Source organism: Leucoraja erinacea, chromosome 13 (assembly GCF_028641065.1).
Source record: "Leucoraja erinacea ecotype New England chromosome 13, Leri_hhj_1, whole genome shotgun sequence".
NCBI lineage: Eukaryota > Metazoa > Chordata > Chondrichthyes > Rajiformes > Rajidae > Leucoraja > Leucoraja erinaceus.
In genome coordinates, this window is record NC_073389.1 from 38,485,037 (window position 1) to 38,512,657 (window position 27,621).

At 43.0% G+C, this 27,621-nt stretch overlaps 1 protein-coding gene across 3 annotated transcripts; it reads right to left on the reverse strand.

Annotated features, from left to right (window-relative positions):
• On the reverse strand, nucleotides 1-27,621 carry LOC129702885 (NXPE family member 3-like). 3 transcript variants are annotated; one of them, XM_055644956.1, is made up of 6 exons: nucleotides 27,335-27,621; nucleotides 18,780-18,947; nucleotides 11,048-11,826; nucleotides 6,252-6,325; nucleotides 3,332-3,541; nucleotides 1-1,315 (listed from the first exon to the last, which is right to left on the reverse strand). In XM_055644956.1, exons 2-6 carry the CDS (start codon nucleotides 18,894-18,896, stop codon nucleotides 768-770), a joined length of 1,728 nt encoding a protein of 575 aa, XP_055500931.1. In that variant the 5' UTR covers nucleotides 18,897-18,947; nucleotides 27,335-27,621; the 3' UTR covers nucleotides 1-767. The 3 variants fall into 3 exon arrangements, with proteins under 3 accessions (XP_055500931.1, XP_055500930.1, XP_055500932.1); XM_055644955.1 differs by lacking the exon at nucleotides 27,335-27,621 and adding an exon at nucleotides 23,141-23,363; XM_055644957.1 differs by lacking the exon at nucleotides 27,335-27,621 and adding an exon at nucleotides 23,018-23,149.

A 27,621-nucleotide genomic window follows, 5' to 3' on the forward strand; every position in this document is an offset into this window, starting at 1 on the left:
ACAGTTGTTTCAAAGTTTATTTTAGTTAGTAGCAATTCAATAAAACATAATGATTCTGCATTGGAAACACTAAATTAAACTTATTATAGAAAGTAGAAGGCATTTCGATATATCGTGCACCAATTTTTCTTGATGAGGTTTTTCAAGCAAAATAAACATTCCCAATGGATTCAGGAACACAAATTAAATATAATAAAATGTTTTACATCCAGTTATCATATTCACTTGTTTTCACTTTATTTTGTGGTAGTTCTATGAAACATCATTGGAGCCATTACATTTGACTGTTTGCAGCAAAGAGGAATTTTGAACAATTCCTGAATTTTTGAACAAGAGGACATTTTGAACAATCTTTTCAGCTTGGGAAGACACAAAATGCTGGAGTAACTCAGCAGCTCAGGCAGCATCTCTGGAGAATACGGACAGTTGACGTTTCGGGCCGGGACCCTTCCTCAGACCCGACCTGAAAAATCATCTTTCCATGTTCTCCAGACATGCTGCCTAACCCATCGAGTTACATTTTGTGTCTTTCTTTGATACACTAGCATCCACAATTCTTTATCACATTTAACCTCTCAGCTTAAGGTTTTACAATCCAATAAATGTTTCCAATTGACTCAGAAGCATGAATTACTGAAAATAAACTTATTTACAAGTTATTTTCAAAGTTTTGTGACAATTGAATTAAACATAACTGCATTGGAAGTACCAAATTTGACTATTTACAGCTGATAGGAGACTTTGATGCATTTTACACAAACTTCAAGTTAACGTTTTGCACATACATATGAAAGAAACATATCTACTTGATTCTTGATGATGATTTGCTTGGGGTGTAACTCGTGCAGCAGGTAATGGGCCAAGGTCATCTCCCACGCATCTACAAATGCCACATTGATGCCTTTGAACATGCTTCTCATTACTGTATCAAGCTGGAAGGAGAACCAGTCACTGTTGTAGAGGCTGACCTCTCGTGGAAGAGCTTGGACATTAGCTGTCTTTATTACAATCACCGTATCGGGACTTCTATTGAGCAAACGTAGAATTGATCTCCGGATATTCTGCAGCCTTCGAATATAAGTTTCCACTGGAAAAGTGTTGAAATGGCACCAGATGGTGAAGGCTATAATGGTGTCCTTTCCCCCTTTAATATCATCCAGTTTATTTGCAATCAATGGCAGGTCCTGATTTGATATGGGCTGGATGCGTATTGGTTTCCCATGTGCAAAATAATCCATCTTAATCGTGTTGTCTATATCCAGAGCAAGGTGGGGTCCAGTCTTTGCTGTGTTGCCCAGATTATACTTTCTGATGCCTAAAAGAAAAAAATGATTTAAACGGCATTGAGTCAAAAAATATTTTTTCCCCGGATATGAAACATACTGTAGCCAACAGCAAAAATAACATCATAAATCAAAGCTGAAATGAGCCATTTAACACCATGTGTCTGCTCTGTTATTAAATATAATTAAATGTCATGCTAGAACACATTAACCATTTGGCTGTGGGCTGTTGTGAGCATAGTTGTTAGAAGAGATACTTCAACCTACAATTATCTCCTTTCTGTCCACTGGGTGTCATCTATAGGAAGCAAATCATGAAAATTACTCCTCAAGGAGACAAACACAGAGAGGGAGAGAGAGGGAAGAGGTGGGAGAGGGAAGGGGGTTGGAGGTAAGGATGTAATGCAGGGAGAAGATTGAGATCGCCACGTCTCCTCCTTCAAAGTCCAGGACTGAGCTGTCTGGACAAACCCGGCAGAGCCACAGCACATGCGTCCCAACAGCGAGAGACAGCGCCTCGTGCAGCTTTGGACTTTTACACTGCAAATAAAATACATCATGCGAGTTCACCCTACTGTATGTGATGGTGTGGTCACTGTTGATCCCAGTGTCTTCTCTGATGTCACGCTCTATGACCTTCATCACGTCAGAAAACTCAACCAGGTTAGCAAGACGAGACCTGCCATGGACAAATCCATGCCGACTCCCCTTAATTATTCCCAGTGACTAGGAAATGTCATTAGCAAGTTAGGTTAAAGAAAATCCCAAGGTTTTTTTTATATGCACATAAAAAACACGAGGCTAATCAGGGTGAAGGCAGGACCGCTGAAGAATAAAGTATGATATTTATGCTTGGAGTCGGCGGATGTAGGCAAGGTACTAAATGGATAGTTGTAAACAGACGGATCCATCTGTAATGGTGGAGTTGTAAACAGTTAGGAAGGTTAACAAGGTATACAATGTAATACAGATCAGCTGCAGAAAGAGGTGGGTCATTGACAGATGGAATATAACCTGAACAAGTGTAAGGTGTTGCATTTTGGGAGGTTGAATGCAAGGAGAAAGTATGCAGTAAATTGCAAAACCCCTAACAGCATGAATATACATGGGGATCTTGGGATCCAAGTCCATAGCTCTGTAGCAACATCACTGGATAGAATGAAAAAGGCATATGGTTCGCTCACAGTCATTGTTTCGGACATTGACTATGATTCCAGGAACTTATGTTGCAGCTGTATAGGACTGTGCTTATGCAGCAGTTGGAGTATCATGTGCAGTTCTGGTCTCCCCATGATAGAAAAGATGTGGAGGCTTCGAAGTAGGTGCAGAAGATGGCTGAGTTAGGTTTAAGCAATAAGGAGAGATTTGATAAACCTGGATTGTTTTCTCTGGAATGGTGGTGGTTGAGAGGAGACATGATAGAATTATTAAACATTTTGAAAGACTTAGATAAGGTAGAAAATCAGAACTTTTTTTCCAGTGTAAAAATGTCAAAGCCGAGAGTTCCTTTGGAAAATGTTACTGGCTATTTTTTTTATTTTTTTTTTTATACACAGAGATGAATATCCCACAGGACTTTTATCCAAGGTAATTTTACCAAGTCTTGTAACTCTGGTATCTTGCGCAGAAATGGAAACCTATTAATCCTCAAGAAGTTGTGCAGCAGTAGAGTTACTGCCTTCCAGCGTCAGAGTCCTGGGTTCGATGCTGACTGCGGGTGCTGTCTGTATGGAGCTTGCACCTTCTCCCCGTTAACCTGCATGGGTTTCCACCGGGAACTGGTTTCCTCCCACATTCCAATTTGTGGGTTGTAATTTGTCTCCAGTGTGTGCAGGAAAGCATTAGTGTGCGGTGATCGCTAGTCGGTGCGGACTGAGTGGGCCAAAAGGACCTGTTTCCGTATTGCATCACCAAACCAAGTAGGAACGTTCACATACGAGGAAGTGTAAATTGCATGAGAAGACACGAAATAGGTTAAGAATGGAAGTAAATACAACGCACCGAACAGATTAGACTACAATTCATAATGAGATAGGGGTAAACATGACCTGGTACAAAAGATATCAAATACTCAAACCACTGGCGTATGGTGGAATCTCCAAAAATATGAATATCTTTTCCACGAAGACAGTTGGTAAAACTTGCTGGAGTGTCAAAGTGTTCGATTTTGCAGGTTTTTGAGTTCCATTGATCCCGATAATAAAATCCAGATGGTGAAAGCAATGGCGTGCCAGGCAGACATTTGCCGGGATCTTTGTCTAAGAAATAGGAGGAAGAAATTTGCGTGTAATGTCTATAATATATTTTTATTTATTTTAATTATCTCATCATGTTATCTTATCTCCGAGGCAATGACTAATTCCAAGAGAATATTGGACATAAGAACAATGTTAATATTGTGGAAATATGAAATGAATCTCAGCAGCCATACTAGCCCGAGTATGTGGCCATACTAGCCTGAAAACACCTGATCTTGGAATGCCAGGTGCCATGGATGGTTCAGTGGCGCAGCAGTGGAGTTGCTGCTTCACAGCACCAGGTACCTGGGTTCAATCTGACTACAGGTGCTGTGTGTACAGAGTTTGTATGTTTTCCCTGTGACCACCTGGGCTTTCTCAAGGGGCTTCAGTTTCCTCACACATTCCAAAGATATGCAGGTTTTTGATTCATTGACTTCTGTAAATTGTGGGATAGAACTAGTGTATGGGTGATTGCTGATTGGCTGTTTCCACACTCTATGAAATCTATGACTCTATGGTGGAATTGGTTTGGAGACCAAGGAATGCACACCCCCTCTTCTTTGTCCTGGTACCCGAGTGGTTGACCTTGGTTAATGACATTTTACAACACTCTCATGCGGCACAATGGAGTATCATCCGAGATATTCAAATAATTTATTCAATTTAGAGATTAACGTTGTTTTCAAATGTGCCGCTTCACGTTCTTGAATTTTTCCGGTAAATATCAGCACAATCGTACTTTCGCTCCTCAAACAAAAATTAATGTTAAAGTAAACAAAAGATTGTTTCCAATTGATACTTAAATCAATACAAATCTACACAAAACATACACATTCTGTTTAGCATATAATGATCTTACTTGAAAGATCGGGATTATTTTGTTTCCCTTGGTAATTTTGAATCAGAACGTACAAAACTCGCATGTGGGGTTCCTCAGGGCTCCATTCTTGGACCCATTTTTTTCAACATTTATATGCTCCCCTAGCTCAGATCATAGAGCATTTTAACATATCCTACCACACTTATGCCGATGACACACAACTATATATCGCAGTGTCACCACATGACCATAGTCCCCTACACTCACTGAGCCAGTGTGTCAAACATATCAATGAGTGGATGAACCAGAACTTCCTCCAGCTCAATGCAAATAAGACAGAAATTATTGTCTTTGGTCCCAAAAAAACAAGGCTAGAGGCGAGTGTTCAACTCGACTCAATTGCACTGAAAACCACATACAAAGCCAGAAACCTTGGTGTAGTTATGGACTCGGATTTGAATTCTAACAGCCATATAAAGACCATTACCAGATCTGCCTATTACCATCTAAAAAATATTGCAAGAATCAAGGGATTTCTGTCCAAAGAAGACACTGAAAAACTTGTTCATGCATATATTTTTAGAGGGTTAGATTATTGTAATGGCATCTTTACAAGTCTCAATAAAAAATCAATTAAACAACTGCAGCTTATCCAAAATGCCGCTGCCAGAGTCTTGACCAACACCAAGAAAATGGACCACATTACACCTGTCCTCAAATATTTACACTGGCTCCCTGTGTGTAAGAGGATAGATTTTAAAATTCTGTTACTGACCTACAAGGCACTGAATGGTCTAGGTCCAAAATACATCTCTGACCTATTTGTTGTATATGAGGCGCCTAGACTCCTCAGGTCTTCAGGGACAGGTTTACTCTGTGTTCCCAGGGTCAGAACTAAAAAGACTGAAGCAGCATTCGGTTTTTATGCTCCACACCTGTGGAACAAGCTCCCTGAACACCCAAGGTGTGCACAGACTGTAAGCGCATTTAAATCACGCCTAAAAACACTGTTGTTTACTATAGCTTGTCCATAACCCGACATGCAGGTAATCTTAACCATCTAATTTTAACCCCTTTTATGTGCTTCTTAAAATTGTTTTATTATTTCATTGACGTTGTTTTATTATTCATACATTTGTCGTATTGCTTATTTTGCAATTTTTAATTATGAACTATTTTATTTTTTCTTTCCTGTAAAGCACCTTGAATTGCTGTTTGCAGGAATGGTGCTATACAAATAAACTTCCCTTATAAAGTATCTGCAGCTCAAAAGAACTGTTCACAACTTTTTTACTAATGTGGCCCCTCTATAGTGTATTAATCTCTAACCTACTTGTTCTCCAATCTCTAATCTACAAAACTGCAATGTGGATATCAAATATGTTTGAAACATTACATCTGGAAGAGATGAGATTCCTCTTAGCAGGTAAAGCAGACCAATTCCAAAAGACATGGTCTATGTTTCTGGACCTATTACAAGTATGAGATGCAATAGTAATTTAAATAAATAAATAAAATCAGGACCTGGTAACGGGAGGTAAAACAACAAAAACAGACTTGGTTGGTAGTCCCCTTTCTGCGGAGTTTAATGTTATAATAGAGCGATTGTTCCTATTTTCTTTTTCTTTCTTTTCTAGGGTCTATTTTCTCACTTTACTTCCTTCTCTAACTTCTTTTCCAAGGGCTTTCTTTTCCCAACACTCTTGCACTTCACGACTCTTGCGCACTTTCTTTACTTGCCTTACTTCTATCTTTTTCTTAAAGCTCAAAAAAAATGAAGCGGTACAAAAAATGTATTAAGATATGTGTTGTGTAGTATTGTAATTTACCGTACTTCTAATAAAAATAAAATAAAAAAAAAAAAAAAAATCTACAAAACTGCTTGTCGGTAGATCATTGTTCTCTTACCTGTGCGTGTTGAAGACATTACAATTACATAACCTTGACCTTCAGGCAATATTGGAATCTTGATATTTTTCGCACTGAAAATATATTATTAGTTCTTTAGCAATTGCATCCATGAAACGGAACGTAAACAATTAATTGTGTAAGAAGCGTAGAGATTAAAGAGAATAGTTTATCATTTGGGCAACAGACTCTCTCTCTCGTCAGATTACTCTTCCTGCCAGTCGTGAGCAATAGATTAAAGTTACCCTTGATAGATCCAAAATCCTGGAGTAACTCAGCGGAACAGGCAGCATATAACCAGATAACAATTACAGCACGGAAACAGGCCATCTCGGCCCTGCAAGTCCTTGCCAAACACTTATTTTCCCCTAGTCCCATCTACCTGCACTCAGACCATAACCCTCCATTCCTTTCCCATCCATATACCTATCTAATTTATTTTTAAATGATAAAATCGAACCTGCCTCCACCACTTCCACTGGAAGCTCATTCCACACAGCTACCACTCTCTGAGTAAAGAAGTTCCCCCTCATGTTACCCCTAAACTTCTGTCCCTTAATTCTGAAGTCATGTCCTCTTGTTTGAATCTGCCCTATTCTCAATGGGAAAAGCTTATCCATGTCAACTCTGTCTATCTCTCTCATCATTTTAAAGACCTCTACCAAGTCTCCCCTAAACCTTCTGCGCTCCAAAGAATAAAGACCCAACTTGTTTAACCTTTCTCTGCAACTTAGTTGCTGAAACCCAGGCAACATTCTATTAAATCTCCTCTGTACTCTCTCTATTTTCCTTCCTATAATTAGGCGACCACAATTGTACACCATACTCCAGAATTGGCCTCACCAATGCCTTGTACAATTTTAACATTACATCCCAATTTCTATACTCAATGCTCTGATTTATAAAGGCCAGTGCACCAAAAGCTTTCTTTACCACCCTATCAGCATTAAACTCCATCTGCCATCTTTCAGCCCATTCTTCCAAATGGCCTAAATCTCTCTGTAGACTTTGGAAATCTACTTCATTATCCACAACACCACCTATCTTAGTATCATCTGCATACTTACTAATCCAATTTACCACACCATCATCCAGATCATTGATGTACATGACAAACAACAGTGGACCCAACAGATCCCCGAGGCACCCGACTAGTCACCTGCCTCCAACCTGACAAACAGCCATCCACCATTACTCTCTGGCATCTCCCATTCAGCCACTGTTGAATCCATCTTGCTACCCCTGCATTTATACACAACAATTGAACCTTCTTAACCAACCTTCCATGAGGAACTTTGTCAAAGGCCTTACTGAAGTCCATATATACAACATCCACTGCTTTATCCTCATCAATTTCCCGAGTAACCTCTTCAAAAAATTCAAGAAGATTAGTCAAACATGACCTTCCAGGCACAAATCCATGTTGACTGTTCCTAATCAGACCCTGTTTATAAAAATGCTTATATATATTATCTCTGTATCTTTTCCATTAATTTCCCCACCACTGAAGTCAAACTAACAGGTCTTTAATTGTTAGGTTTACTCTTAGAACCCTTTTTAAACAATGGAACAACATGCGCAGTACGCCAATCCGCTTTTATATTTTTCAAAAATGTCAGTACTTCTTTTTCTTTGAATCTCATAGTATCCATAGCTATCCATAGTTTCCTTACCTCACATAATTCAATATCCCTCTCCTTGGTGAATACCAAGGAAAAAAAAATTGTTCAATATCTCCCCCATCTCTTTTGACTCTGCAGATAGCTGTCCCCTCTGTCTCTCTCTGGAGAGAAGGAATGGGTGACGTTTTGGGTCGAGATCCTTCTTCAGTTACCCTTGAAACTCAGCCAGGACCTCCAAACTGCTCGTTAAGGTTATCTCCCTCTCTAAAAGCAGGAATCTTTAACTCGCACACTGGACCAAACTGCTCCCTCATTTTCCCACCTTTCTGCGCATCAATACTACTGTTCTCTTCGGTAGATAAGCACCCAGCTCATTTGAATTCTAAAGAACGCAAACACTGAATAATTTGGACTAAATTAGACAACAAGATTTTAATAGACAGAAAATGCTGGAGTAACTCAGCGAGCCAGGCAGCATCTCTGGAGAAAAGGAATAGGTTTTTCTTCAGAAGAAGGATCTCGACCCAAAACGTCACCCATTCCTTTTCTCCGGAGATGCTGCCTAACCCGTTGAGTTACTCCAGCATTTTGTGTCTATCTTCAGTGTAAACAGCATCTGCAGTTCCTTCCTACACTCTAAAATTTTTAACCAGTGCATTTCTTACTGGAGGGAAAGCATCAGCATTGTCTGGGATGTGTGCGGACATGGTGCCGATGGACGAGAGGCCGAAGCAAAGAAGTCGAAGCCAAAGGACGGAATGGAAACGAGGCCGAAACGACAATATACCGAAAGAGTCCAAAGACAAAACGCCTACTAACCGAAAGGATGGGACACCTAAATGCAAACTAACCGAAAGGGCGGGACACCTAAAACCCAAGGAACCGAAAAGCTGCATCGCCTAAAAGCAAACTTACCGAATGGCCGCTCTGTCAAAACGCCACCTGCCCGAAAGGCGGCATCGCCTTCAGGCCAAAGGACCGACTGCCGCTCAACAGAAAAGACCAATAATGGACTTGACGTTGCCGGGGGGCAGGATCTGGTCAGCGATTGGTCCAGACCCCCGCGTCCATCACATCACTGTGAAGGCATGAACATTGTCCCAAACCTCCGCTCCAACCCGCAGCCTGTGGAGGGTGGCCGTGGGAGAGTGGGGGCTGTCCCGAGCGATGCACACCTTCGGCCGCTTTCAACTTGGTGCTTGGGTTCAGATTGCCCAGTCACCTATGGCTTGTGTGGGAAAATGAACCCCACATTCCCCTCCCCCTTCTCTCTCCCCTCATCTCTCCACTCTTCTTTCTCTCCTCCCCTCCTGTCCCCCTATTCTCTATCGCCTCTCTTCCCCTGCACTCTCCCCCTCCCTTCCCTCTCCCCAACCTCCCCCTCTCCTCCTTCGTCTCTCCACCCGCGGGAGTGTCCCAGTCACTGACCGCGAAGCACTGCCATCGGTCCCCAACCTCCAAACCAGGGTGATTTCACCCCTCCCCCTCCCCGACCACGGCCAGTGACTGTGGGACGCTCCCGCGGATGGAGGAGGGGGGGGGGGAGGAGACGGGAGCGCGGGTTTCATTTTCCCACTCAAGCTATAGGTGACTGAGCCAATATGAACCTAGACACTAGTTTGAAAGCGTCAAAGGTGTACATCACTCGGGACAGCCCCCACTCTCCCAAGGCCACCCTCCGCGGGCTGCGGGTCGGATGGAGCGGAGGTTTAGGATAATGTTCATGCCTTCACAGTGATGCGATGGACGCGGGGGTTTTTTTCTGTTGAGTGGCAGTCAGTCCTTTGGCCTGTAGGCGACGCCATCTTTCAGGCAGGTGGCTTTTCAACAGAGCGGCCATTCGGTAAGTTGCTTTCAGGCGACGCAGCCTTTCGGTTCCTTGGGATTTAGGCGTCCCTTTCAGTTAGTTTGCATTTAGGCGTCCCATCCTTTCGGTTAGTAAGCGTTTCGTCTTCAGACTCTTTCAGTTTATTGGCGTTTCGGCCTCGTTTCCATTCCGTTCTTTGGCTTTGACTTCTTTGCTTCGGCTTCTTGTCTGTCGGCGCCACATCCAGGTACTGTCTGGGAATAACCCTGTGGATTGGCACGGTCCATGCTGCCAGTGAGTTAAAAGGATCGGGCCGTGGCAGGAAGAGAGAGATTGTGCTTTTAGGTGCTGTCTGGCGTAAAATGTTGGACTCACAACTCTCTGTGAGAAAACGAGTTTCCTCCTCTCCGTTCTAACTGGCCTACCCCTTATTCTTACACTGTTGTCCCTGGTTCTGGACTCCAACATCGGGACCATGTTTCCTGCCTTTAGCGTGTTCAAACCCTTAACAATCTTATACGTTTCAATATGATATCCTCTCATCCTTCTAAACTACAGAGTGTACAAGCTCCGTTCTTTCAGCATATGCCATCCTGGGAATTAACCTTGTAAACCTATGCTGTACTCCCTCAATAGCAGGAATGTCCTTCAAATTAGGGGACCAAAACTGCACACAATACTCCAGGTGTGGTCTCACTAGGGCCCTGTACAACTGCAGAAGGACCTCTTTGCTCCTATACTCAACTGCTCGTGTTATAAAGGCCAACATGCCATTCACTTTCTTCACTGCCTGCATGCTTAGTTTCATAGAGTGATGAACAAGGACCCCCAGATCCCGTTGTACTTCCCCTTTTCCCAAATTGATGCCATTTAGAGAGTAATCTGCCTTCCTAGGGAATGGCAGATCATGAATGTCAATTCCAGGCAGAGTGATCAGCCCAGCATGATCCAGCCCAACATAAACAGTGTTGGTGTTTTCCATGTTAAAGTGGAACTCGAACTTCCCTTCAGCAATAGCAGATTGAATCGAACCATCTCCCATTCTTGGACAGGATCTAAGGTCTAGAGGAGCAAAAAAAATGAACAAACTGCTGGAGCAACGCAGGTAGGGCAACATCTGTGGGTGGAGAGAGATGGGCAACATTTTGGGCAAAGACCCTGCACCAGGACCTCCTGTGATTTGTTTATGATTCTAAATTACAGCATCTTGTGTTGCTTAAACTCGATGTGAATTTGGATTGGTGGCAAGGCTTCCACTTACAGAGTTGAATCATATTATTCCTTAAGGTGCAGAGAATGAGTGTGATTAGTCTATAACATGAGCTTCGAGAAGTGAAGAAATGGAATTGCAGCATCTAAATTCATACCTTTGAAAATAGTGAGCTTCTACTCCAGTTAAGAGCTTCCGCTTGTAACCACCCATGATGTGGTTGATACGAGAAGAGCAGGGAAGTTTCTTGGGTTTGTAACAGAACCAGGGTTCTCCAGTCCTGAGATCAGTAAAGTTGCAGAGTGGTGCAGTCTCAGGCAAACACATGTTGCACACTGTGTTCTCCATGCTACTCGCCGACTTGAAAATGCTTTTAAAATACACTCGATCCGGGGATTCCTCCCTTATTCTCTCAAGGGCTTGGATCCCTTCACTGGGGTGAACCAAAGAAACAGACACTTGGACTTTCCCCGGCCAGAACAGTGTAAAATTTACGTAATAAAATCCATTTTGGTTATCCACAACCGTTCCTACTGAACCAGCCTTTAACTCTGGGCTATGGATCCGTGCCTGGAGATAGTCACCTCCATATGCCTTTGGTTTTCCGTTGAAGTCAAGCATGCGCAGCATCACTTGTAACTGATCACCGACGTTGAAGGTGTTTGCAGAATTTAAAATAACAAAGCGAGTGAGCGATGGGTTGCTGCTTTCAACAAAAGGTACGTTAGAGACTAAAGGCTTTGGCCATTTAAGCATTTTCATCAGAAGCGTACCCTCCGACCTTTCTTCAGGGGTGAAACTATGATTCTGATAGCCACATTGTAGAAGTTTGTCAGTCCAAAGAGTCTTCTTCTCATCTATTACCTTGGCTTTTTTCCGTTCAACCTTTGGATCTGGATGTTTCTTAAAGTTTGCATCTATTTCATAGCTACCAAACTGTGGAAAGGGATAGGTTATTAAAATAACTATATTTGTACTTAAGGTTCAACTTCCTGTCTTTTTGGAACAGTGACAGGCTTGGATAGAGTGAATGTGGAGAGCATGTGTCCACTAGTGGGAGAGTCTAGAACCAGAGGCCATAGCTTCAGAATAAAAGGACTATCTTTAGAAAGGAGACGAGAAGGAATTTATCTGGTCAGAGGGTGGTGAATCTGTGGAATTCATTGCCACAGACAGCTGTGGAGGCCAAGTCAACGGATATTTTTAATGCGGAGATTAACAGATTCTTGATTAGTAAAGATGTCAGGGGTTATGGGGAGAAGGCAGGAGAATGGGGCTGAGAGGGAAAGATAGATCAGCCATGATTGAATGGCAGCGTATTGATGGGCTAAATGGCCCAATTCTGCTCCTAGAACTTATGAACTGACTTAATAAACACGCCTTGGAAAGAACAGGAAATTCAAGCAAGGGGAAACAATCCAAGGGAGTTGTTCAGAATCTTAGTGGATGGGAAGATGTAAAGGCACTGTTTAAGGAAGGAAGGGGAGTCTGGAACTTATCTTGGCAAGAGTATAGATGTAGAAGGTTAGATGTCTGTGCTGAAAATGAGATTATTGGGACCAGAAACTAGAAATGGTCAAGTGACAGGCACAATCACATATGTAAGTGAGGAGACGAGGAAAGGGGGGAAAAAAAAAACTGTAGTTTGGGTCCAAGGAAACAAGCAGTATTACTGTAGGTAAACATGGTAAATGACAGATATTGGAAAATTATCCTGCATGTGTACCTTGGAGGAACAGACTTTGTTAAAGCATTGAATGGAAGGAAGGAATAAGATTCTTGATCACATCCATGCTGCCGAATCCTTTGATTTTTATTCCCTCTAAATGTCCCCTCAAATTATTATCTCAAATCTGATTATTACCAAAGAAACACCTTATACCAAAGAAACACCATCCACGGCATTCTCCTTGCGGTAAATTATTTTTCCATAATATTTCCATATAGTACATGGTATATGAAAGAATAGGTTTAGAAGGATATGGGCCAAATGCAGGCAGGTGAGATTAGATGGGGCATGTTGGTCAGCATGGGCAAGTTGGGCTGATGGGCCTGTTCCCGCATTGTAATGACCCTCCGACTCTAACCTTAGAAAGATTGTCATCGAGCTTTAAAGCAAGAGTGGAAAAATTGAAAGGAATTTTGCTGCATAAGCAATTTTTATTTTATTTTTTTTTATTTTTAAAACACTCGAAAATTGTTGGGGCCTGTAACACACTGCCAGTGGAAGTGGTCAAAGCAGATAAGGTAGCAATGTTTAAAAGGCATTTAGACAGCCACATCATCAAGCAGGAAATGGAGGGATACAGGCCACATGCAGGCAGCTGTACAGTTTAAATTGGCATCATGGTCAGCACAGACATTGTGGACTGAAGGATCCATCCCTGTGTTGTGCTGTTTAGTTTAGAGATACAGCGTGGAAACAGGCCCTTTGGCTCACCGATTCGGTGCCGACTAGAAATCACCGCACACTAACACTATCCTCCGCACATTCTGGGCACTTTACAATTTTACCAAGCAAATTAGTCTACAAACCTGGAAGGAAGTACAGATGCTGGTTTAAATCAAAGGTAGACAAAAGGTGCTGGAGTAACTTAGTGGGAATGGGTGACGTTTGGTGTCAAGACCCTTCCTCAGACAGAGTCGCGGGAAAGGAAATGAGAGATATAGACGTTGATGTGGATCAAAAGAATGAAAGATGTGCAAAAAAGTCACTGATGTCTATAATAAACCCATTGACTTCCAAAACTAGAAGGGGGGGGGGGGAAGAAAGAAGGAGTGGAGACACTTTTAAATATAAATAAAGTTTTAACGAGCATTTTACCTACCGGTCGCTTTTCCTTGGTCCTGAAAACTCCAATGAGCCAATCAAAATCCTCGGTCAGCGAAGGAGATTGCCTATGGCTGCCCTCGACTGCCTGCAACTAAATAACAACCCCACTCCACTGCACTACGAGTTCAAAAGAACCATGCTGACCAAATTTTTATACATGCTGAAAATGTTTCCGCGACCTAGCTGAGGCCACGAGTATTCGTGAACTTCCCTCGAGCATAAAGGAGAGTTCCAGCGACCTCATAGGACCTCGTGTCGACCATGCTGCGAGTTTGAAGGTCAAAGACACTCTTCTAAACTCGCAGATTAGGTGGCCCAAGTGGGACAGCCCCATTAGGCTAAATGCAAATTGGAGGAACAGCATTTCATATTTTGCTTGGGCAACCCAGTGGTATGAGTATTGATTTCTCCAACCAAGTAACCCTTGCAATCCCTCTCTCCCCATCCCTCCCCAACCCCATTCGCACCAGCATCTCGTTCTCACCGAGGCAAATAGCTAATAAAGGTCTGCATCCTTTATCATTGTTACGTTTTTGCATATCTTGAATTCATTTGTTCCATACCTCTACATCACCTTCTAAATCTCTCATTTCCTTTTCCCCCCCGACTCTCATTCGACTCGAGATTTCACCTAATCCTTCTCTCCAGAGATGCTGCCTGTATCACCGAGTTGCTCCTGAACTTTGTATCTATCTTCAGCCTACAAACCTGTGCGTCTTCAGAGTGTGGGAGAAACCGCTAGTTCCCGGAGAAAAGCCACGTGGACATGGGGAGAACGTATAAATTTCCTACAGACAGCACGCGTGATCAGGATCAAACCAGGGTCACTGGCACTGTGCCACCGTGCTGCCCTATTCTATGTCCTATGATTCCCTTCCTGATATATTTGTTTATACAGTGGCTTGCAAAAGTATTCATACCCCTTGAACTTTTCCACATTTTGTCACGTTACAACCACAAACGTAAATGTATTTTATTGGGATTTTATGTGATAGACCCACACAAAGTGGTGCATAATTGTGAAGTGGAAGGAAAATGATACATGGTTTTCAAATTTTTTTACAAATAAAAAACTGAAAAGTGTGGCGTGCAAAAGTGTTCAGCCCCATTTACTCTGATACCCCTAAATAAAATCCAGTGCAACCAATTGCCTACAGAAGTCACCTAATTAGTAAATAGAGTCCACTTGTGTGTAATCTAAACTCAGTATAAATACAGCTGTTCTGTGAAGGCTTCAGAGGTTTGTTAGAGAAAATTAGTGAACAAACAGCATCATGAAGCCCAAGGAACACACCAGACAGGTCAGGGATAAAGTTGTGGAGAAGTTTAAAGCAGGGTTAAGTTATAAAAAAATATCCCAAGCTTTGAACATCTCACGGAGCAGTTCAATCCATCATTTGAAAATGGAAAGAGTATGGCACAACTGCAAACCTACCAAGACATGACGTCCACCAAAACTGACAGGCCGGGCAAGGAGAGCATTGATCAGAGAAGCAGCCAAGAGGCCCATGGTAACTCTGGAGGAGCTGCAGAGATCCACATCTAAGGTGGGAGAATCTGTCCACAGGACAACTATTAGTTGTGCACTCCACAAATCGGGCCTTTATGGAAGAGTGGCAAGAAGAAAGCCCTTGTTGAAAAAAAAAGCCATAAGAAGTCCCGTTTGCAGTTTGCCACAAGCCATGTGGGGGACACAGCAAACATGTGGAGAAAGGTGCTCTGGTCAGATGATACCAAAATTGAATTTTTTGGCCTAAATGCAAAATGCTATGTGTGGCGGAAAACTAACACTGCACATTGCCCTGAACACACCATCCCCACTGTGAAACATGGTGGTGGCAGCATCATGCTGTGGGGATGCTTTTCTTCAGCAGGGACAGGGAAGCTGGTCAGAGTTGATGGGAAGATGGATGGAGCCAAATACAGGGTAATCTTGGAAGAAAACCTGTTAGAGTCTGCAAAAGACTTGAGACAGGGGCGGAGGTTCACCTTCCAGCAGGACAACGACCCTAATCATACATCAGAGCTACAATGGAATGGTTTAGATCAAAGCATATTCACGTGTTAGAATGGCCGTCAAAATCCAGACCTAAATCCAATTGAGAATCTCTGGCAAGACTTGAAAATTGTTGTTCACAGACGCTCTCCATCCAATCTGACTGAGCTCGAGCTATTTTGCAAAGATCATGGTCAAAAATTTCAGTCTCTAGATGTGCAAAGCTGGTAGAGACATACCCCAAAAGACGCAGCTGTAATTGCAGCGAAAGGTGGCTCTACAAAGTATTGACTCAGGGGGGCTGAATACTTTTGCACGACACACTTTTCAGTTTTTTATTTGTAAAAAAAATTGAAAACCATGTATCATTTTCCTTCCACTTCACAATTATGCACCACTTTGTGTTGGTCTATCACATAAATATATTTACGTTTGTGGTTGTAACGTGACAAAATGTGGAAAAGTTCAAGGGGTATGAAAACGTTTGCAAGCCTCTGTATATGTCTTTGTTCTCTAGCTTCCAGTTGCTCATCTCCTGCTCCCAATCCCCAACATTTCTCTGGGGGCCCATAGCAGGTGGAAGAACTACTTATCCATCTATTCTCATATTACTGCGTAGGGATAACAGGAAAAAAATTAATTCTAAAATTTTGGAAAGGCCCTACGGCCCCCACAATCAAAATGTGGATTATAGAAATGACGGAGACCTTAAACGTGGAAAGAATCAGATTTTCCCTGTTGGACAAACAGGAATTATTCGTTGGAACATGGTCTCCTTTTATTGATTACTTAAAGGGTCAGAATAGTTCAGCACAGGAACCTGACTAGCACTCGGGCTAAAGATTGGATGAAATGCTACACTCTGAAATGTACGAACATATCTCGAACAATGTTTTTTATTTTTAATACATTTTTCCATTCTTCTTTAACTACCTCTTTCCCCCCCTTTTTTTTTTTTTTTTTTTTTTTTTAGTTTTTCTTTTCTTTCTTTTCTTCCTCTACTTCAGCTATCTCTTTAGTTCTATCTAGTTTAAAAAAATGAAGAAAAAGGCAAAAAGTATTGGAGACAATGTAATAATAACTGACAATATTATCAATTTAAAAATGTAAGACAGTAATGATGTAATAGATTATGTACCTATCTCCAATAAAAAAATATTTTCAAAAAATATATATATATTACTGCGTAGGGCACCTATTAATCCAATGCACACACACTGTGACTGTTCCATCTTACTATCTTCACAGCCCTATATCAAGAAATAAAACTCATTTCATATAATCACTTCTTCGAACACCTTCTCTGTTATATCCACCACTATTGCACTTTAGTTCCATATCTTTGTTGGATATTTAGTGTTATCTAACAGGGTTCTTTTAATCTGAAATAACCAGGTTTGATCAAAGTCATCTTGCCATTGAGGAAAGGGCACCTCAATTCATAAAATTACAGCTGGCATAAGAGGCTAGTTTCTGTTCTAGTGACCAAGAAACAATCAGATTATCATAAAATCACATCTAATGAATGAATGTCCTTCAGAAAGTATCTGCTGTCCTTCTGTGTTCTGGTCTATACATCATTCTAGATCCATAGTAATGACATTGATTTAACTCGCTGCTTATTTGACCGGGGTTTATTGGGGATGCACAATAAATATCACCCTTCCAATGAAGTTTGCATCCCATGAAGGAATATTTTTTTAAAAAGGTAAAGGTTTTAATCAATGCAGGGAGAAAAGGATTGCCAGAGCTTATGACTTTGGCAACCGAGCTATAACTACCAATGATGGAACAATCTATAACAATATGTATTGGATTTTCTGCTACTATTCTGCATCTGGGAGGTTCTGTTGCGTTCCTGTCCATTGTTCCCTGCAACCTACTTCTGCTATGATCAAACAAGGCTTCTCTTGGAGTGCTTCTTCCTATCGAGTCCACATCACAAGATTAGAAAATGTTCAACTAGAGTTGAACACACTTCTCGGCATCTGCAGACAATGGTGTCTCGCGCGTCTCGTGCGTAGTGGTGGAAAGATTGGCGGAAACAGCGCTGCATTGTGAACACTCTTTCCTTGACCCCTCTTGGAGTGCTAAAAAAAGTACTCAAAGGTTACATGGCAATTCATGTTTTTATATCTACTTGGCAACTCCTAGCTTGCATGCACCTGCTGCACCGCAGCTGTATCCAAATATATAACCTTCTCCCATTCATTTGGGATGAGAGATCATTGACCTGAAACATTGTTTTTCACTCTACACATAGTGTCCGGCCTATACATATTTCCAGTATTTTCTATTTTTATTCTATGTTTCCAGTTTTGGCCATTTCATGCTTCAGGGCTGTTAGTTTGCCTAGAACCTTTACTCTAGTGCAGGGATGGGGAACCTGCAGCCTTCTAGGCCATCAAGTGCAGCCTTTTGAATGAATCCAAATTTTGTAGAACAAATCCTTTCATTTTTATTAATATGTTTTTGTTCGGCTTTTATTATTTTTATTTTAATCTTAAAATGAACGTATATTTAAAATACCAAGGAGTAAAAGAAGATTCAGCAAAATAATCCTCCCCGACCGACGGCCACAATTAAAACTTTATTTCCTGCTAATTGGAGACTAGTCTGACTAGGACTTATTTTAAAAATCAGAATGCGATCTTTCAGAAGTGAAGCTAGCAAATATCTCCAGACACAAAGCAAATAGAACTTTGGAATTGTCATTCATAGATATCAAACGTCACCAAATGTGAATCTGAAATTTGTAGAATTGGGAAGCAAAGGTACAAGGGGTGGGGGAAAAAGAGGCAGGTAGTTTGTTTCAACAACATTTTAATTTGTGAAAGGAGTTTCCATCTGATTAAATGGAAATTTTAAAGAAGTTTTAAAATCTTCAAACATTATGTGCAATTATATTAACATTATATTAAACATACATTTGCAACATCAAGTCACCATAAGATGCATTTGTCTTGCTTCACATATCTCGTTATATCATGTTATAGAACACAGAAACTGGCCCTTATTTATCTATTTATTTTGGACATTGGGTTTCGTTATGCTACGCACCTTTGTCTGTCGAAAATTTAGAACCATCCCCATCACTACCATCAGCACCACCAGGAAGCAACCAAAATACAAAATGGAAAGCAGATGGGTGGACTTCTTCGAGCCTTTGTCTTCCATGCTTGGAGTCACAGTATGTCCTTATTCATCAGGAAATGAAACTTCATAAATCTGCAATAGTGCAAAATAAATATTGAAATGCAGCACTGGAAACATTTTATTAGTACTTCATATGCAGACTTTCAGTTTAATTGACAGCAACATTTAAAGCAAACATTCAAATAACATTGGTTACACTCCCACGTCTCCAGATTATCCCAGCGTTTTCTGTTCTTATTTTAGCTTTCCAACATTCCTTGTACCTTTAATCAGCCAAATGGTCTACTTTCACCCCATTTCCATTCATGTATCACCCATCTCTATTCTATTGTCTTCTCATTCATTTTTCATCCTCTTTAATACACTACCCACTCTAATGTGGCTCTCTACTCTCAGTCCTCATACTTATCAATAACTCACCTAAGGATAATAGCTCAACTAAGGGTAATGGCAAAAAAACGTATACTCAAATTTTGGAAAAATGCATCCACCCCAATGCTTAAAACCTGGATCACAAGCATGTGTGAGACGCTACATCTAGAAGATATGAGACTAGTCTTAGCAGGAAAATCAAAGCAAGTTCTAAAGATATGGTCTCCATTTATTGATTTATTTCAAGTATAGTATGGTGCAACACAAATCTGGAAATAAACCGATTCACGAACTGGATGATGGGTGGGGTAAGATATGAAGCAGGTATATCCCTACACAAGGGTCCTTTTTTTCTCTCTCATTTTCTTCTTTTTTCTTCTTTTCTTTCTTTTTTTTTTTTTTTTTTATTACAGTTTTATGGGTTTTTGTCTTTATTTTTCTACAGGCTATCACTTGTTCACCCCTGGACTGCCCATCTGGTACTCTAGGGGTTTACACATCACTACTTCCTTCACTCTTTTCTTCTCTCGCTCTCTTTCTCGATCTGCCTTCTTCTTGTTAAATTTAAAATAGTTGTACACGAAATGTTTGTCATATGCCGCGGTTTATACTACTGTACACGGCTTCTAATAAAAATACAAATTTAAAAAATAAAATAAAAAAAATAACTCACCCAAGCAATCATGCTCTCTTCCTAAAAATGGAACAACGCACTCTAACATCAGTTTCCCCACATATACCACACTCATTATCCTATACTGTGCAATTGTATTCACCTCTCATCCCTCATATCCGACAACCTCCCAACCAGTCAAATCCCATTCTTGCCTTCCTCCTCACATTCTCTACTACCTAAATCCATCCAATTACACTCTGCTATTTATTGTCACACACATTAATATCCCACCCAGTCTAATCTAATGATTGTTTTGTTTCCCCTGTCCTTGGTTATCCCACCTACTCACTAAAAGAGACATGGAACTGCTCAGCACAGAAACAGGCCAATTGGCCCAATTGCATTGCTGACTGAGTTGGTAAGACTAAAAAGAGTCAACCCATACCACAAGTTCTTAGCTCAGTAGAACACGCAAGACTCGTAGCTAACTTGGGGTTGCGAACCCATGCCGTGCTGGTTAATTAACATGCTCAGAATGAAGCCAGAGAGGAAGCAATCCTTACTGTCCTTACTACCACTCTGCAAAAACCTATTGATATCTCCAAAATTTTGGATACTAAATCAAGGAAAGGAGAGGGGGCAGAAGAATCTTTGGAGAGATTTTCAGAGACATACATCAGTCAGTCGGGGGATGCTAGGTATCGAGACGGTCAGAATTCAGCCCAGTGCTGTGCTATCCTAGAACTTTGTCTCCCAGCTACTGTCACAGAGGTAATAAAACTAACAATATGGACTGGACTGACAATTCTCAGAGCCAAATAGCCTGTGCAGTTAAATGATACTTTAATTGTATCCAGCAAGGTCATTGGAGTAAGGAGTGCCCATGACGGAGACATGTGGGAGGGGGTTATCAGCAAGAACAAAGGGGAAGATGGCAAGGATATCAAGGAAAAGAATAGAATAGAATAGTTTCTTTATTGTCATTGTAACATGAACAATGTACAACGTAATTTAAAAATGTCAGCCAGTCAGTGCACCATTCAAACATTTCTAAAAGCTAACGATACATACAAGATAAAATATTAAAAGATAAACAACTAAAATAAATATCATGAAAATAGCACGCATAAACACCCAACCCTCCATCCTTCTGTCGATTTCACAGTGTACCACAGGCCCTTAGTATGTATCGCCCCTGCGTTCCTTGGCGGCTACATTTAGTGCTTTTATAGCAGTGGGGTAAAAACTGTTTTTTAGCCTGTTCGTCCTTGTCCTTGTAGATCTGTACCGTCTGCCTGATGGCTACAGTTCAAACAGAGAGTGTCCGGGGTGGGAAATGTCCTTTATAATACTCTGGGATTTTTTGATGCAGCGGGAACTGTGTAAGTCCTCCAAGGTAAGGAGAGGGCAGCCGACAATCCTCTGGGCGTTGTCAATGGCCCTCTGGAGCGCTTTCCTCCGAGCCGCTGTGCAGCTGGTGTACCACACGCATACACAGTATGTTAGTATGCTCTCAATGGAGCACCGATAAAAGGACAGCAGCAGTCTCTGAGTGATGTTATTCTTCCTGAGCACCCTCAGGAAGTGCAGTCTCTGCTGGACCTTTTTCAGCAGCGCAGTGGTGTTCACGCTCCACTGAGGTACACAGGGAGGACTTTTCCCAGGCTGATCAATTTCCTCAATGCTGACTAGCCAACTTAGTGGTGAACGGGTGTTACACTGACAAGAAACCCGTTCTGGTATTACAGGTTGCGGGAAAGCATTCAGTCCACTCACAACCTCTCCAAATCGGACAAGACTCAGAGATTATCTAGATTCCAAGGACAGATCTATCAATACACCATCTCTATGCCAGTCGAAGTAACATGAGAGTGCAGCATCAGTTTGAGATCACCCCAGGCCTAGACTGTAGGCTGAGATTTGTTATATACATTTCAGTTAAAGATCATATGTGGAGATGCTGAAATAACTGTGACCCCATGGACAATAAAGAGACAGTGTTACTATGCAGCTACGCCATCATCTGAGGTAACAGAGTATGTGGACCCACAGGTGGGGCAGAAGACTACTCAGGCCGGATGCGTCCAAATTAACCCTATCCAAGTAACTTCCCAGAAAATGCAACACTGCCCTCTATATGACAGTACCCGCTGAAGCAGCAGGCAGGCTTGTAATTTAAGTATTGTACCATCATCAATCCAGCATCCTTTCTCGCCAAACCACCGGAGGAACAAGCTGAGTCAGGGCACGACTGCATTTTTGTGATTAAAGAATATACCTCTGTTCAGTAAGATTTGACAGATATTCCCATGACAAACCCCAACTTAACTATGTACATAGATGCAAGTGCCTCAATTGGATCCCTAGGTGAAAGACTTTCAGGATACATTATTATAGACCAGGATGGCAATAATGTGGAGGCAGCGGCCTTTGAAACACCATTCTCTACCAAACAAGTGGAACTATTTCTCCCACCCCCCACGCCTTTCTTACGACCTTTGGGCTTGTCATGATAATATTCAGCGCAGGTTTACACCCCATACATTTTTTGCATGCAGCACAAAAATTATATCTTCTGGCACAGATACCCTTAACCTTAACACCTCAGAAATATTACATGAAAAGATCTGAGAACCAGAAGACATAGCTTTCAGGTTAAAGGGGAAATATTTAATGGGAATCAGAGTGGCAACTTTAAATTTTACACAATGTGGTAGGTGTATGGAACAAAACGGGTAAATATACACTTATAGGAATACATGGAAATGAGGTACAATGTCCAACGTACAAAGTGTCAGCAGAGGTATATGGGGTTAAACATACAATAGTTGCAAAACCCCTCGACCAACTTTCCCAGGTCATACAAAATTTGCCCTTCTAATAAGAGCACCTGATGCCTCCGATTGGACTTGGACAATTATTAAACCAAGAAATGACACGATTGAACAAGGCAGTAATATTCAGCAACAGTTAGATTTCCATCAGGATAAAATAATCCAAGCAAAATGAAAAAACGATTTGCTTAAGTACGATGGTGATCTACAACAGGTGAGGGAGGGAAAGTTTAATGGAGATTTACAAGGCAAGCTTTTTCAAAAATGATGGTGGCAGCCTAGAATGTATTGCCAGGGGTGGTGGTGGAGTCCACGCTTACCTCGAGAGGAAGTGTCGGGGTCTCAGGCTTCTCCGAGCAGCTAAGATTTGGGCTTGAAGTGGGGGAGGGTTGGGCTTGAAGTGGGGGAGGGTTGGGCTCGACGCTGGCGGTCTCAGTCTTTGCCTCTATTTGTGGGCGCAGTCCCTCATTGACCGTGGGCAGGAAGAGGCACCTGCATCTCAGGCTTTCCCCAGCAAATCAGTCCTAGTCTCAGTGGCCAGTGCAGCTGTCTAGAGCCTCTTCCTAGTAACGCAGTCTTGGCCACGTCTTGGGTTTGACCCAGTGGCTCAGTCTTCCTTGAACCTGCACTAAGCGAACACAGCTAACAGGGAAACACCCACTTTCTGGAGAGCCTGGGTTTTATAAGGTGTCGGATGATGAACTTCAGGTGTCAGCTAATTAGACCAACCAGGGTCTGGCCAGTTGGTGAGTGACAGGTATGAGAGCGGCATCTATGGGAGGGGGCTCAGTGACATTGTGTTTAACAACAGGTAAATGCAGTTCCTGGGCAGCGGCCACACGCACGCGGTTAGGGTGTGCAGGGGTGGACGAGGGGAGACCTCTGTGTCCCGTTCCCTCAATGTGGGGTTGCGGGCGGGGGCTGCTGCTTCACACGCATACTAACCACCTGCCATACACACGGTGGGGGAGGGGCGGGTAGGGGGAGGCGGGGGGGAGAGAGAGAGAGGAGGAGGGGGCAAGAGAGTAGAGGGGAGAGAGGAGGGGAAGTGGGGGGGGGAGAGAGGAGGGGGAGAAAGGGAGGGGGGGGGTGGGGAGAGGCGAGGGGGTTGGAGGAGGGGAGAGGGGTTGGAAGGGGCGAGGGGGTTGGTAGGGGATAGAGGGGCGGGGAGGGAGGGAGGGGGAGGGAGGAGGAGGAGGGGGGGGAGGTGAAGGTGGGGAGGTGGAGAGAGAGAGTGGAGGGGGAGAGAGTGGAGGGGGAGAGACAGGGGGGGGGAGAGGGGGGGGGAGGGGGGTAGGGGGGGGGGGGGAGAGAGGGGAGAGAGAGAAAGGGAGCGAGAGAAAGGGGAGAGAGAGAAGGGGAGAGAGAGAAGGGGGAGTGGGCGAAAGGCAGGGGGTGGAAGGGAGGAAGTGGCCCTTTTTGATTTTTGCCCTGGTTTTGTCTGCCTGCCACTTTTACTTTTCACCTTGTTACCTCTTTCTTCTACCCTCATTTTACACCCCCCCCCCCCTCTGCTCTTGTACCCATCCCCCTGCCACATTAGTTTAAATCCTCCCCGACAGCACTAGCAAACACTCCCCCAAGGACATTGGTTCCATTCCAGCCCAGGTGCAGACCGTCCTGTTTGTACTGGTCCCACCTCCCCCAGAACTGGTTCCAATGCCCTAAAAATTTGAATCCCTCCCCCTTGCACCATTTTTCAAGCCACGTATTCATCTGCAATATCCTCCTATTTCTGCTCTGACTGGCCCGTGGTACTGGTAGTAATCCAGAGATTATTACCTTTGAGGTCCTACTTTTAAGCTTATCTCCTAGCTCCCTAAATTCATCCTGTAGGACCTCATCCCTTTTTTTACCTATATCGTTGGTGCCAATATGCACCACGACAACTGGCTGTTCACCCTCCCGCTCCAGAATGTTCTGCAGCCGTTCAGTGACATCCCTGACCCTTGCACCAGGGAGGCAACATACCATCCTGGAGTCTCGTTTGCGGACGCAGAAACGCCCATCTATTCCCCTGACAATGGAATCCCCTATTACTATTGCCCGTCCACTCTTTTTTCCCCCCCTCATGTGCCGCATGGCCACCCATGGTGCCATGAACTTGGCTGCTGCTGCATTCCCCTGATGAGCAATCTCCCTCAACAGTATCCAAAATGGTATACCTGTTTAGGAGGGAGATGACCGCAGGAGACTCCTGCACTACCTACCTACTGCTTTGCTGGCTATTGGCCACCCGTTCCCTTTGTGCCCCCGTCCCACTTAGGAAACCTGAACGGAAACCTCTGGAGACTTTGCGTCCCACCCAAGGTTTCCCTGCGGTTGCCGGAGGTTGCAGGTAGTGGAAGCAGGTAGGGAGACCGACAAAAACCTCCGGGAACCACACGGAAACCTTGGGCGGGGCGCAAAGTATCCAGAGGTTTCCGTTCAGGTTTCCCAAGTGGGACAGGGGCATTATACACCAATGCCTGTGCAGCCAAGTACAAATCCAATTCAACTTACACATTTGTGGATAGCACCACTGTAATGGGCTGGATATCAAATAATTACGAGATGGTGTACAGGAAGAATATTGAGAACCTCGTGACCTCATGTCCAGACAATAACCTTTCTCTCAACGTCAGCAAGATAAAGGAGATTGGAGTTCAGGAAGTGATGCGGTACATATACCATCGATCACGCCAAACTAGAGATGGTTGAAAGCTTCAAGTTCCCAAGAGTAAATATCACCAGGAACTTGTCCTGGACTAGCAATATTGAAGCAATGGTCAAGAAAGTACACCAATGTCTCTCCTTCCTTAGAAAGTTACAAGTTTGGCATGTCCCCAACAACTTCTACAGATGTGCCATAGAAAGCATTTTATCGGGATCCATCACAGCCAGGTTTGGGAACGGCCCCATCCATGACTGCAAGAAATTGCAGAGAACCGTAGACACAGCCCACACCATCACACAAACCAACTTCCCTTCCACTGACTCCATCTACACTTCACGCTGCCTCGGCAAGGCCACCAGCATTATCAAAGACGAGTCTCACCCTGGTCTTTCCTTCTTCTCCCCTTATGAAAATACACACCTCCAGATTCAGAAAGTTTCTTCCCAGCTGTTATCGGGCAAGTGAAGCATCTTACCAACAACTTAAGTGCAGTCCTGAGCTACTATCTACCTCATTTAGCTCAACATAATCCCCTTTAACTGTACACTGTGGACGACTCGATTGTAATCATGTATAGTCGTTCTGCCGACTGGTTAGCACACAACAGAAAAAGCTTTCCACTGTACCTCAGTACACGTGACCATAAATTAAACCACAAAAATCTACATTAAATTAAACATGCAGACTGAGGATCCTCCTACAGTGATAAAGGATTGCAAGGCATGTGTGAAACAAGCAGGAATACAAATGGAATATGGCACTGCATTCCACCCGGAATTACGTGGGGTTGTGTAGAGAAGGAATCACGAGGTGAAATGAAGCGTGGGTGGCGGCCCCTGGTGGTTAGCCACTCGTGGTGCGAACCCTCGGCTCTGGGGATTGGGTTTGGCTGGAAGAGCGGGTCACGGGTCTCCCCTGGGGTATTTATACTGCTGGTAACACCCTTGCCCCTTGTTGTGGTTCTGAGAGCTGTTCTGTGTAACCTAATAAAGATCAATTTGTTTGGCAACACATGTGGGGGTGGGAGATTGCAACCTTCACGTGGTCCGCCCTGACAAACTGACAATCAACCCGACGTGCACAATCAAATAGAACAAGTTGTCCTACAACTTTAGGCTGTGCACGCCATGCGCAAGAAGAAGACAACATGTATCTCAATATTCACTCAGACCGCTTCGCAGAAAAAATGAACATGGCTATGTTGAAAAATAGTCAATAAACTGGGGAAACAGATCCTTTGACTCGACTTGCTGACCAACATGTTCCATTAACAATGGCCAGCCTGATAGTGCACCTATTTCTCCCATCCCCCACGCCTTTCTTACGACCTTTGGGCTTGTCATGATAATATTCAGCGCAGGTTTACACCCCATACATTTTTTGCATGCAGCACAAAAATTCTATCTTCTGGCACAGATACCCTTAACCCCTCAGAAATATTACATGAAAAGATCTGAGAACCAGAAGACATAGCTTTCAGGTTAAAGGGGAAATATTTAATGGGAATCAGAGTGGCAACTTTAAATTTTACACAATGTGGTAGGTGTATGGAACAAAACAGGTAAATATACACTTATAGGAATACATGGAAATGAGGTACAATGTCCAACGTACAAAGTGTCAGCAGAGGTATATGGGGTTAAACATACAATAGTTGCAAAACCCCTCGACCAACTTTCCCAGGTCATACAAAATTTGCCCTTCTAATAAGAGCACCTGATGCCTCCGATTGGACTTGGACAATTATTAAACCAAGAAATGACACGATTGAACAAGGCAGTAATATTCAGCAACAGTTAGATTTCCATCAGGATAAAATAATCCAAGCAAAAAGAAAAAAACGATTTGCTTAAGTACGATGGTGATCTACAACAGGTGAGGGAGGGAAAGTTTAATGGAGATTTACAAGGCAAGCTTTTTCAAAAATGATGGTGGCAGCCTAGAATGTATTGCCAGGGGTGGTGGTGGAGTCCACGCTTACCTCGAGAGGAAGTGTCGGGGTCTCAGGCTTCTCCGAGCAGCTAAGCTTTGGGCTTGAAGTGGGGGAGGGTTGGTCTTGAAGTGGGGGGAGGGTTGGGCTCGACGCTGGCGGTCTCAGTCTTTACCTCTATTTGTGGGCGCAGTCCCTCATTGACCGTGGGCAGGAAGAGGCACCTGCATCTCAGGCTTTCCCCAGCAAATCAGTCCTAGTCTCAGTGGCCAGTGCAGCTGTCTAGAGCCTCTTCCTAGTAACCCAGTCATGGCCACGTCTTGGGTTTGACCCAGTGG